We start from the raw sequence: 12,227 nt of genomic DNA on the forward strand, positions 1-12,227 counted from the left end.
TTGTGAGGATTTAGCATTTTTAGGCCAGTCACCTATTTAGGATTGTTATGGTTTTCTCAACTATAAGGTCTTAGATTTCTGTTGAGTCATGGAAGGAAAAAGATGCTCTAGCTTTTGCTTTTTTTTTTTTTTTTTAATAAATGTAAATATTTATTTATTTATTTATTTTTTAAAGGATTTTATTTATTTATTTGACAGAGATTACAAGTAGGCAGAGAGAGAGAGAGAGGGAAGCAGGCTCCCTGCCAAGCAGAGAGCCCGATGCGGGACTTGATCCCAGGACCCTGAGATCATGACCTGAGCCGAAGGCAGCGGCCTAACCCACTGAGCCACCCAGGCGCCCAATAAATGTAAATATTTAAATGAAAGTTTTTTTTATTTGAGCATATGAATTTTGTTATCTATTTTTTTATTTTTATTTTTTTAAACATATAATTTATTATTAGCCCCAGGGGTACAGGTCTGTGAATCGCCAGGTTTACACACTTCACAGCACTCACCATAAAGATGCTCTAGCTTATAAAATTAGTTTTCTGTCTCACTATCTGGAGTACCCACACAGCCAGAAATTGTTGAAGAAATGAGGAAAACAGTGGCAAGAGCTTCACAGTGTTGATACAAGAGTCCCAGAGAAGTTAGGGTTTTCTGTATGGACTGTTTGTTTTTCTAACATCCTCCACAAGATGCCCCTATGCTCTGGTTGATATTAGATAAAATCTTTGACTTAAAAAAAAAATTGACTTTTGCCTTTCCATTAATCTCTAGTCTTTTTATTTTTACTGTTTTTAAAAAGGTTTATTTACTTATTAGAGAGCAAGAGTGGGGGGAGGGTCAGAGGGAGAAGCAGACTCCCCGCGAGCAGGGAGACCAATGCAGGCAGGGCTTGATCCCAGGACCCCAGGATCACGACCTGAGCCCATGCAGAAATTTAGCCAGCTGAGACACCCAGGGGTGCCCCTTTTCACTAATGTTTAAAATATATATATCAATGTGATATGCCAGCCTCTGGGTCTTTACCAAATGCTTGTTGTTTTAAGTAAGGTTTGGTTTCCATGTAGTCTGTATTTCTATCCTAGTCATTAGATATTATTTTTTTTTATTTAACTCAATAGGATCATAAGCATGCTTTTGACCAAATATTTTGCTGCTAAATATCTTAAGTTGACTAGACTTCAATTCAGAATCTTAGAAAGTTTAAATCTTTAAACAGTTGCTCTTTTTATCATCTTTAATATTCTTGTATCTAACAGTGTATTTTGTGATTCTTTGTATTTTTCCACCTTTTGGGTGATGTGGCAGTATTAAAGTCTTTTTTTGAAGGTTCTGGTGATCCTAAATATCGTTTGGGAGTGTTTTGACCTACTTGGAATGGCTTTTTGCAGTAGAGAGAATGTTTATCCCCAGGGTAACTCTGCTAAAGAATTGCCCCGTGTGAATGCTTCGAAACTTCCCACTTACCAGATCTTTTATTATTTGAACACAAGGAACAGCATGTAGCCAAAAAGCAGGGAGGAAGATTGCATTGTTCTTGACTTCCTTGAATTAAGACATTTTATTCATCTAGTGTTTTCTACAGATTGTTTGCCAGTAATATCCTGAACGAGGATTTTACAACAGTTGCTTGCACGTGTGTTCCTTCTCAGTATGTTTGCTGTAGTGAGAAACAAGTTAATCATTTTGTTTAATACAACATGATACTTTTAGATAAAATTTTACTTTATACCTTACCTTTCTTACGCGTATAGCTCTATTAAGTATAGCAGTGTAGTCTTTTTTGGTATTTAAAGATGAACTGTCAGGTCACTGTATTTAAACTTACAGTATACATTTTCAATGTTTGCATTTACTCTATGCCATATATTTTTTAAAGATTTTATTTATTTACTTGACAGAGAAATCACAATTAGGCAGAGAGGCAGTTGGGGGGTGGGGAACAGGCTCCCTGCTGAGCACAGAGCCCAATGTAGGACTCTAACCCAGGACCCTGAGATCATGACCTGAGCTGGAGGCAGAGGCTTAACACACTGAGCCACCCAGGCACCCCTCATACACCATATTTGTAATTGACAGCAGAATATTTAGGTCATTTGCTTGATCTTTTCAGGTTTGGGTCATTTACAGTAAACATTTTTACCTACCCATTTCAGTTTTTGTTTTGTTTTGTTTTTTAAGATATATTTATTTTAGAGAGAGCACAAGCAGGGGGAGAGGGAGAGGGAGAGAGAGTCTCAAGCCAGCTCTGAGCTGAGCACAGAGCCCAATGCTGGGCTTGATCTCAAAAGGCTGAGATTGAGACCTGAGCCGAAACCAAGAGTTGAAAGCTTACTGACTCTACCACCCAGGTGGGGCACCTGGGGCACCAGTTTTTTTTTTTTTTTTTTTTTTTTTTAATGCAAGTATATGCTTCTACAGAAATGAGAAAGAATCACTTAAAGTAAAAAATAACAGGACATGTTTTGTTTGGTGATTGCCAGCACTTGAACTTGAGGTTTTGTGATGTTTGTTGAAAGTAGACAATTGAGATAAATGTAGTATTCTTATGTACTTTGGCCTCCAGGAGGCAGCATGATCTAGTAAAATTTCTACATCCTAAGGATCCTTGGTCCTTTGTCATTTTAAGAACTTTTCATTATGAAAACATTTGCTCCTTGATTCATAAAGTTATACTGGGAACAAGTAACAACTGATAGTCATAGACTTACAGCTGGAGATTGTGATTGTGTTGTTCTCTTTTGTGACTATTTAAAAAGAAAAAAGAATTGTTGTCATTGCCATAGTAGTAGCCTAATGATTGAGAAAACAAAGGACTTAATAATTTTAATGGGCAAGTACTTTTCCATTTGCAGATCAGTTTTCTTATGGAAATGCTGTGTGAGTATTACTGTCATTAATAGTTTGGGACTCTTATTTCTAGCTGTTGTTTTTGCTAAAATACTATGGTAAGCGTTTAAGTATAATTTGATTAAAATTACTGGCAAATGTTATGGCTCTCTTATAGCTATTAAATGCTATCTAAAATTGGCTGAAACTCAAGAACTACATTATATTAGTATTTTCATTTTAATTATACTTTCTGGGTGTGATCAAAATGTGTTCATGACATTAAAACTATTGTCTTCAGGAGAACAGGAATTGTGAATGTGTTGTCAGGGGATAATGCTTGAACAGCCATTTTGACCTATTTTTCTTTTCCTGTTTTCATGCCCCCTGAATGATTGCTATTTAGTGATTTGGATGACGGTAATACTGTAGAGGAATAATACCCATTGCTTTTCCTAGAATTGCTACTTTTAGGAGAATGTATTCTGCTCAGAGTTCAAAAGTTGGTTCAGGGGGCAAAGGAACTGGTGGGAAGATTTACTTATAACCTTATTTATGACTTGATATTGTTAATTTCAGTAATTTAGTTTTGGGTCTGTTTCAACCCAAACCTCAAAGTTCAGGTCACACTCTTTTGACCTTGAATGTACTTAATTCAGAAAGGGTTCATCAAATTCTGAACGAATTGATCAATGTGAAAGAAAATTAGAGTACCGTATATTCTGAAGAAGTCCAGTAGTTCTTTTTCCATAAAAGGATACAGTCCTTTAAAAACAGAAGTCTAGGGTGCCTCGGTGGCTCAGTTGGTTGGACAACTGCCTTCAGCTCAGGTCATGATCCTGGAGTCCCGGGATCGAGTCCCACATCAGGCTCCCAGCTCCATGGGGAGTCTGCTTCTCTCTCTGACCTTCTCCTCGCTCATGTGCTCTCACTGTCTCTCTCTCAAGTAAATAAATAAAATCTTAAGAAAAAAAATGTTTAAAATAAAAACAGAAGTTTAAAAAAATATATAAATTATAAAAATGGAAATCTTAGCATAAAATCTGACATTTTCTGTTTGGAATGGTCTGAGGTTTCCACCTCCCCTTTTGTATTTCAGACACAAAGGTCTACAGTCACCTAATGCGCTGGGCTGCTTTTTGCATTTTTTTTTTTTTTAAAGATTTTATTTATTTATTTGACAGAGAGAAATCACAAGTAGATGGAGAGGCAGGCAGAGAGAGAGAGAGGGAAGCAGGCTCTCTGCTGAGCAGAGAGCCCGATGCGGGACTCGATCCCAGGACTCTGAGATCATGACCTGAGCTGAAAGCAGCGGCTTAACCCACTGAGCCATCCAGGTGCCCCATTTTTTTTTTTTTAATGTTCGTTTAATGTTTATTGTCTCTGCATTTTCAGGGTTTGATACTTGGGACAGAATGGAAATGGGAGAGCTTGAGCTGGCATAACCTGTGTGATTTCTGTAATGAGCCGGCATGTACTTGAGGGAATTAAATCATTTGGAAATCTTTAGATTTTAAGAAGCAAAATAGAGTTTCTATCTCAACTTTTTTATGTATCCTGCGTTAGGTCACTAGAACATTACTTATAGGAAAATATAGTTTGTATCAAAAAAATTGAGTATTCTATTTCAACATTGTTTAGTTTCTTGTTTTTCTTTTCTTTATTTTTTTTTAAAGATTTTATTTATTTATTTGACAGACAGATCACAAGAAGGCAGAGAGGCAGGCAGAGATAGAGGAGGAAGCAGGCTCCCTGCGGTGCAGAGAGCCCGATGTGGGGCTCGATCCCAGGACTCTGGGATCATGACCTGAGCCGAAGGCAGAGGCTTTAACCCACTGAGCCACCCAGGCGCCCCTCTTGTTTTTCTTTTAACTAGAAATCAGAATTTTTTTTTTTTAAGGATTTTATTTATTTGAGAGGGAGAGAGGGAAGGAAGGACAGAGGGAGGGTGAGAGGGAGAAGCAGGCTCCCTACTGAGCAGGGACCCTACTGAGCAGGGACCCCAAGATCATGAACCTAGCCTAAGGCAGACACTTAACCAACTGAGCCATCCAGGTGCCCTAGAAATCAGAGTTATATGAAAGAAAATCACTGTGAAACATTTTGTATTTTTTTTAACATTTTAAAACTTTTATTTATTTATTTATTTATTAACATTTTATTTTTTTTATTAAAGAGACAGAGAGTGAGAGAGTGCACAAGTGGGGTGAGGGGCAGAGGGGGAAACAGACTGCCTGCTGAGCAAAGAGCCCAATGCAGGGTGGGATCATGACCTGAGCTGCAGGCAGACGCTTAACTGACTGAGCCACCCCGGTGCCCCAAACATTTTGTATTTTAGCCCAAGTGTATCTAGGGTTATTTTTGTCCATTAACTTAATTCAGATTATTACAGCTGAAATAATAATGCTTAAAAGATGTCCAGCTCCTCTTAAGATGGGGAATTGTAGTAACAAGGGTGAGATTTCAGTATCTAATTGCTAGGATCTTTTGTAAGAAAACATAAGTTATGCTTGGTTTATCAAATATGGAAAAAAATGTACGGTTAGAGCATTAGGTGTGCTTCAAGGATAGATTCAGGGGACCCAGCCCTCCAGGGTTGTGTTTTGTGGGTATGTATTTATGTGTGAGTATATGTACATGTGTGTGGGATGGGCTGTTTTCATTAAAACGATCAGCTTATTACACATTATTAAAAGCACAACATTGTTATTTGTGCCCAGAACATACAGCATATAGGCATAGAATGCAAATTTCAGTGGAAACCAAAGTTCTAGAGCTTAAAGGGACCTTAGAGAGTATCCAGGTCTTTAGTCATCCATCTCTGCTCCCAGGAGCTGGGGTGAAGACTTCTGCTTTTAAACTTAATTATCAAATGATTAATAATTAAATTCAGTAAGGACAGGATTGCTTTCCTTCCTGTTAGATAATGAATAGCATTTCCTCATTAAAATTTTTTTTAACTCAAAATTTCTTTTAACCTTTATCACTTCTTGCCATCTATCTGTTTGGGAGTATGAACTGAATTCACGGTGAAATTTATTTAAGTACATATGAATGCAAATTAATGGGAAAAACACAAACAGCCTATTTTTTTGTGGCCTTGTTTGCTTGTGGCTGTGATTTTCTTTCTTTCATTCTTTTTCTAATTGGTATAATAGAGTTACATTTTCTGGTAATAAGAGTCCCCTATGTGTTATAACACTGAACTTGTTGGTAAATCAATATTTTATCCACAAGAACATGTTTTGCAAAGAGCATCATGAATTTCAAGTGCTCTATAGCCCAGACAATGACTATAGCCAGTGGTCTGGTCTGGTGTTTGTTCTTGCCAAGTAAGTCTAAGGCTCCGTTACAGTATTTTTCACATTATGCTGTAATCTTATTTATTTGATAATTGTGCTGGGAGTCTGGGCATTTGTAGGCAATGAATAACTGGGTCTTCCTTTTTTTCCTCAATGCCTGGTATATAATAGGTAGCCAATAAATGCTTGCTGAATGAGTGAAGGTATACAAGACCATATGTTAGAAACATCTAACAATGCGGTAGGGCTCCAGAATAAGGCGTGGTGGAGGATTGGTAAGAGATAAAGCTGGATGTAGATAATACCCTTATCCATATCTTAGGCTTTTAATGCAAGGCCAAAGGGTTTGGATTTACCCTGTAAGGAGTGGTAGGGCCATTGAGGATATCTGAAGAGGGAGTGGGTAACATGATTAGTTTTATAATTTAAAAAGGTAACAGTTTTAAGCCGTGTAGAACAAAGACTGGAGGAGCTGTATCAAAAGTTGAAGGCCAAGTGCGGTGTAGGGTGTGTGTATACTTGGAGGTATCTAAGACATTTCAGGTGTTGGGAGAAAATTTTCAAACTTTTGGTTATTTAAAAAAAAATCCTTACCAGGAATTGTTATATATGTTGAAAAATCGTTATTACATTCTGTTGATGGTGACTTCCTTGTGTGAATGTTACATTGTCGCATCCCATGTGTTAGGTAAGGCTTCCTGAAAGGAGAATTGCAACTCTGTGACTCAAAGGGCATGGCAGGGCTTTTTAGTCTTTGCTTTTAGTATTTTGCTAAAAGTTACAGTTCGTCTGTACTCGGTTCAGCAGATTTACACAATTTGTTGGCCAGCTTTAAACTCTTACAGAATGATATAAGAGTGCAGAAATACTGTTAAGGAAACCACAGTTTGAAGATAAGCCTAACAGTAAAATGCAAGTGAAAAATAAGTAAATGGTAGAGCTTACACTTCCCTGTAGCCCTGAGTCACATTATGATGCAAATACAAGGTTTAACCTGATAGGACAAGAAGGTGACCAAAAAACTAAAATCAGAATTATCACAAAGATTGCGGTGCCTGGGTGGCTCAGTGGGCTGGGCCTCTGCCTTCACCTCCGGTGATAACCTCAGGGTCCTGGGATCCAGGCCCCGCATTGGACTCTCTCCTTGGCAGGGAGACTGCTCCCCGCCCCCCGCCACCCCTTGCCTGCCTCTGCCTACTGGTGATCTCTCTCTGTTAAATAAATAAATAAAATCTTAAAAAAAAAAAAAAAAAGAAAAAGAGAAAGTTGACATCTGGGTGTTCATCCAGTGTGAAGTATGTGCTTGGCTTAAGCTTTATTGTGCTTTGAAATATTAAGTAATACTATGAATCCAGTATTTAAAACTACTTTTCATTTTATCTTTATATCCTCTTACTAAAAGTTCTATTTTTGTGTATTCTGTAATATATTAGTGTAGTCATACATATATAATTTATAAATGCTCATGTTCTAGGGTGCAGAAGCAGAAGTTTTAATGGGTTGTATGAAAAAAAAACTCAAGAAGATTGGTTTAGAGAAAGATGCTGAAAAACTAAGGCAAAGAAGAGTCGGTGATCAGAGGATCTACTTAGATTCTTCCTAGGCACTGTAGACCTTATTGTGTCCTTTGTATATTTTCTGTGATAAGTTAACATTACTCCCCTGAAAATAGATACTGTCATTCTATAGACAGCAAAACTGAGATTCAGAGAAATGGAATACCTTGCCCAAGATCACAGTTACAATATGTATTACAGATTGAGTAGTTCAGCCCAGGTCTCTTAAAAATTCATGGGCTTTCTACATATTGTTTCTATTGAATAACTAGGGATTTTAAAACGCTATTAACTGAGAAAAAGAATATAAGTATCCCATTTTTTTCCAGTAGATTACTAGTGAATTTTTAATGGAGTTGTGTTTATAGAAACCCTACTTGAAACATCTAATCCATATACGATGTGTGTTATTCCTGTGTCTGAGGGTCCAACATTTATTCATCATGATCGAAGTCAATATGGATTTATCTAAGTTTTTGTATGATAATAGAATACCCAGTTAGAAAAAAAAAAATTTTTCCCTTTGGAATGTCTGTCCTAATTTGAATCCGGAACATATAGGAGGGGGGATCATAAGCACTATTCAAGCAACTAAAACTGATGTAAGTACAAAATTTACTGTTGTATTTAATTAAGCCCTTGTCAGATGAAGGCTTTCATGGCTCCTTATGTATCTCCAGGCTTGTAATAAAAGTTCTCAAATGATTTCTTCAGTCTTACAAGCTAACAAGGTGAAGAAAAATGCCTCAGAGCTCAAGAGGCTTTTACTTATTGAGTTCAGTAATAATATTTCCCTTGATTCATCTATTTCTCTGGTTCTTTTTGATCTCCTTTTGCCAGGTACTTAATTTATTTGCTGTGAATTTATATAACTAGCAAAAATGGAATTTGAGTCTGCATATTTTCACAGAACACTGAGAGGTGCTTCAAAGCAAACAGAAACCTTCCTGGGGGAATTTCAAGAATGTTTTAAATGGAAATATCTGCTTGTTCCCAGTTTATGCCCTCTGCCCTGTGACTATTATTTTGTCCTTTTAAAGGTTTTAACTTTGCCCTTTTTGTTGTTATGGATTTGGTTTGGTTCCTGCATGATGTCAGGTGGTTAATAACAAGTAAACACTGCATATCTGTTGTAGGAAAGTTGTCCATCCACCGTACGGCAGCCTTAAGTGCCTTCACAGCTTACTCCACGGTTTGCCTTTAATGATGATTGTCAGATACGATAATGCATTACTTCTTTTTCTGCCTATTTCTTTTCCATCTATGAGGAAATGACTATATGCTTGTATTTAAAATAAAACTTAATTTTCATCTAAATAGGTTTGCAAGTATTTTTAAAAATAGACAAATCCTGAAAGCAGTTTTCTAAGTGCAGAAATGTTTGGGACCCAACTTAGCTCCCTAAAGCTGCCGCCCCTCCCCGCCTGCCTCCAGTTAGAAAGTATAACTGGGGCCACAATAAAGGAGAGAATCCAACCAACACATGCCAGGTACAGTGCATAGCTGTGTAGTGCTCACTAGGAATGTAGTATTTCCATTTTACATGGGAGGAAAGTAGGCTTCAGAAAATTTAAATGTGTTTTCAAGGTTATACCCTCAATAACTGACAAAGTGGGGATTGATTTCTGACTGTGGTCCCATTGCTTTACTTTTTCTCAAGAGAGATAACCTATATATATAAAGAAGTCTTAGCTTGCTGTCTGTTGCTTGGTAGGTTCTTAATAAATGTAGATTCTCCTTTCTCTTTCTCTGAACTTTTGTGACTTTCACTGAAACAAACAGAAAACCCACAAAGGGGATTGGCTGCTGTTTCCCCCCTTTGGGGGAAGGGACAACTTGATTAAAAGAAAAGAAACCTATGCTGATGCTGCTTTATCCCTTTTGGGCTTACCATAAAGGGACCACTCAAAAGAGACCTTTTCTTATCTTTTTAACTCTTGTTACTGAAGTACAGTTGACATAAAATGTTATTGAAGGAGCAGGAGGCTGGCTGAGGACAAAGCAAAAGCTGGCGCCTTGCACCCCCCCTTCACCCGCTCCCTTCCATATGTGTAGCATTCCTCAGGCACCCCTGACTGCCATAAAACGATAAATAGTTAACTTGCTGAGATCACAGTCCTGCAAGGTAGGCGTCTCCCTTGGTTTGCAAATGTCCTTGAGATTTACAACAAAGAAGTTACCTTATCAATAGCCCTAAGGTCACCCTCCCCTCCATGAAAAACCAAAGAAGGAGGCGGAGGTAGAAGGAAAAGTAAATACTTCTAAACCTAAATCTCATTAACGGGGATGCTTGATAGCAGGAATGTAACATTCCACCAGGAGACTCCCAATTGTGTTCAAACTATCAATCAATCAGCTCAGCCCCACCCGAAACTTGTTTGTATCTGTCTATAAAAATCCCAGCTCCCGGACCTCTCCGTTATCAGGCGTTATCAGCAACGAGCCGCACAGAGGTCCAGGTTCGAACCTGCAATAAAGGACCCTTGCTGATTGGCTTTGACTCACGTCTCTGGTGGTCTTTTAAGGTGGGGGTAATATTCAATTGGCATTTCATTATATTATTTTCTAGTATACAGCACAGTGATTTGACAACTCTGTATTACTCAGTGCTCACTGTAAGTATAGTTACCATCTGTCACATACAATGGAATTACAATATTATTAACAATATTTTCTCTGCTGTACTTTTCATCCCCATGACTATTTTATAACTGGAAGTTGGTACCCCTTCATCCCCTTCACCTACTTGCCCACCCCCGACAGAGTTTTTCTATTTTGAATATAAGTGGGAGCTGAACAAGAGGTGCAGGGAGCTAGAAGCCATTTGACCCCTTAATAATTAGGGTTATTATGGGAGACTATGGACTCTGAAAAACAATCTGAGGATTTTGAAGGGGTGGGGGTGGGAAGTTGGGTGAGCCTGGTGGTTGGTATTATGGAGGGCACGTTTTGCATTGAGCCCTGGGTGTGGTGCATAAACAATGAATTCTGGTACACTGAAAAGAAATTTTAAAAATTAAAAATTAAAAAAAAATAGGGTTTTTAAGGAAGGGTTTGTTTGAAGATTTTTTTTTTTTTAAATGAGTAAGCGTTTCAGGAGCTTACCTTTGCTTATAAGGCCAGACAGCTCCTGTTGCAAAGAAAGAAGTAAGAGGGCGTTCTGACAAGTTTAGGTTCTCAAACTTAGGTATATTAAATACTGGTGAGTCTCATCAGGACCCTTGGGTGTTTGCGAAAGGTCCATGCAGTCCCATTCATATAGGCTAGCTTGAGAATGCCCCGTCGGGACCTCAGAGCTGTATAGCACAGTGGCCTTGAATCTAACAGATGGATAATTTCTGAATAGAGATCATTTTCTATTTGTATGGGTGTTTAAGTCTCTTTAAAAATCCCATCTCGGGGCTTCTGAGTGGCTCAGTGGGTTAAAGCCTCTGCCTTTGGCTCGGGTCATGATCCCAGGGTCCTGGGATCGAGCCCGGCGTCGGGCTCTCTGCTCAGGAGCGAGCCTACTTACCCCATCCTCTCTCTGCCTGCCTCTCTGCCTACTTGTGATCTCTCTCTCTCTGTCAAATAAATAAATAAAAATCTTAAAAAAATAAAATAAAATAAAAATCCCATTTCTGTGTTTTACCATTTAAATAAATGGTAACAAATACAGTGGCTTCTCAATTGATGGCTCATCTGAAAGTGAAGTTTGTCCTAATGAAGACAGGCTTTGTGAGATAGGTGGCATCTGAAGACTAGGGTCCAAGCAAGGGAGAGGCTCTGTCTCAGCAGGGACTGAGGAAACAAACAAACAAACAAACAAACTTGAACACGGCGCCTTCACTTGCTCTGGTCATGTGAATCCTTGCTGCCACTAGGTGGCAGGACAGGCAAGAATCCTGGGGCGACCTAGAAAGTTAGGAAGCCAGGTCAGCCCTACCTGCAGGGGGTGGGAGAGGGTGGTCTAGCCAGTCAGGATGCCACAGGGAAAAAAATGTGTGCCCTAGGGTTTATGTCTTTGCTACTTTTTAAAATTCTGTCCTTAATTCTGAGGAAGTTTCTGGTGATGGGATTTATTACTTAGAATGTGTCCTTTAACGGTATGAATCATAAAATCTTTGCTGTCAAAACCTTGCAAAGTTCTGTGATCAGGGAGTTAAGACACAATTATACTTATTTTATAGACACGCAAATAGAGGTCCATGGAGAAGTCGGCTTTCCCAAGATCTTACAGCAAGTCGCTGGCTGTTCTTACTCATCGAGTTCCAGTTCTGTGCCAAGTAAGCTGTTGTTTTAAGTGCTATTTGTGGAAAAATCTAGAGATGGGAGGATGTTCTAAATTGTACCTTCTGGTTATCCATAACCCTAAAGGGAGGCCCTGTCCTACCCAAACCAGGCACTGCTGGTCCATGGGTGGTAAAGACCAAACTTGTCAGGCCTGTGACTACAAGAAAATGATCTTCATTAGGTCATTACTTAAAATGCAGAACTGTGAAGGGTAGCTACCACACCATGATACTTACAGGATTGGGGGGATTAAAGGGGGAAATCTATATTTGCGCCT

At 38.6% G+C, this 12,227-nt stretch overlaps 1 protein-coding gene across 3 annotated transcripts in view; it reads left to right on the forward strand.

Moving 5' to 3' along the window:
• Window positions 1–12,227, forward strand: part of FGD4 (FYVE, RhoGEF and PH domain containing 4) — a 214,691-nt gene that overhangs the window by 33,297 nt on the left and 169,167 nt on the right. For 2 of the 3 annotated variants that reach the window (XM_059402867.1, XM_059402870.1), the window contains exon 2: window positions 11,848–11,943. The exons of the other annotated variant lie outside the window; for it this stretch is intronic. In XM_059402867.1, coding sequence (XP_059258850.1) covers window positions 11,848–11,943 — 96 coding nt within the window. The remainder of the gene's footprint in view (window positions 1–11,847; window positions 11,944–12,227) is intronic. 3 annotated transcript variants of the gene reach the window in all.

Source organism: Mustela nigripes, chromosome 6 (assembly GCF_022355385.1).
Source record: "Mustela nigripes isolate SB6536 chromosome 6, MUSNIG.SB6536, whole genome shotgun sequence".
Classification (NCBI taxonomy): domain Eukaryota; kingdom Metazoa; phylum Chordata; class Mammalia; order Carnivora; family Mustelidae; genus Mustela; species Mustela nigripes.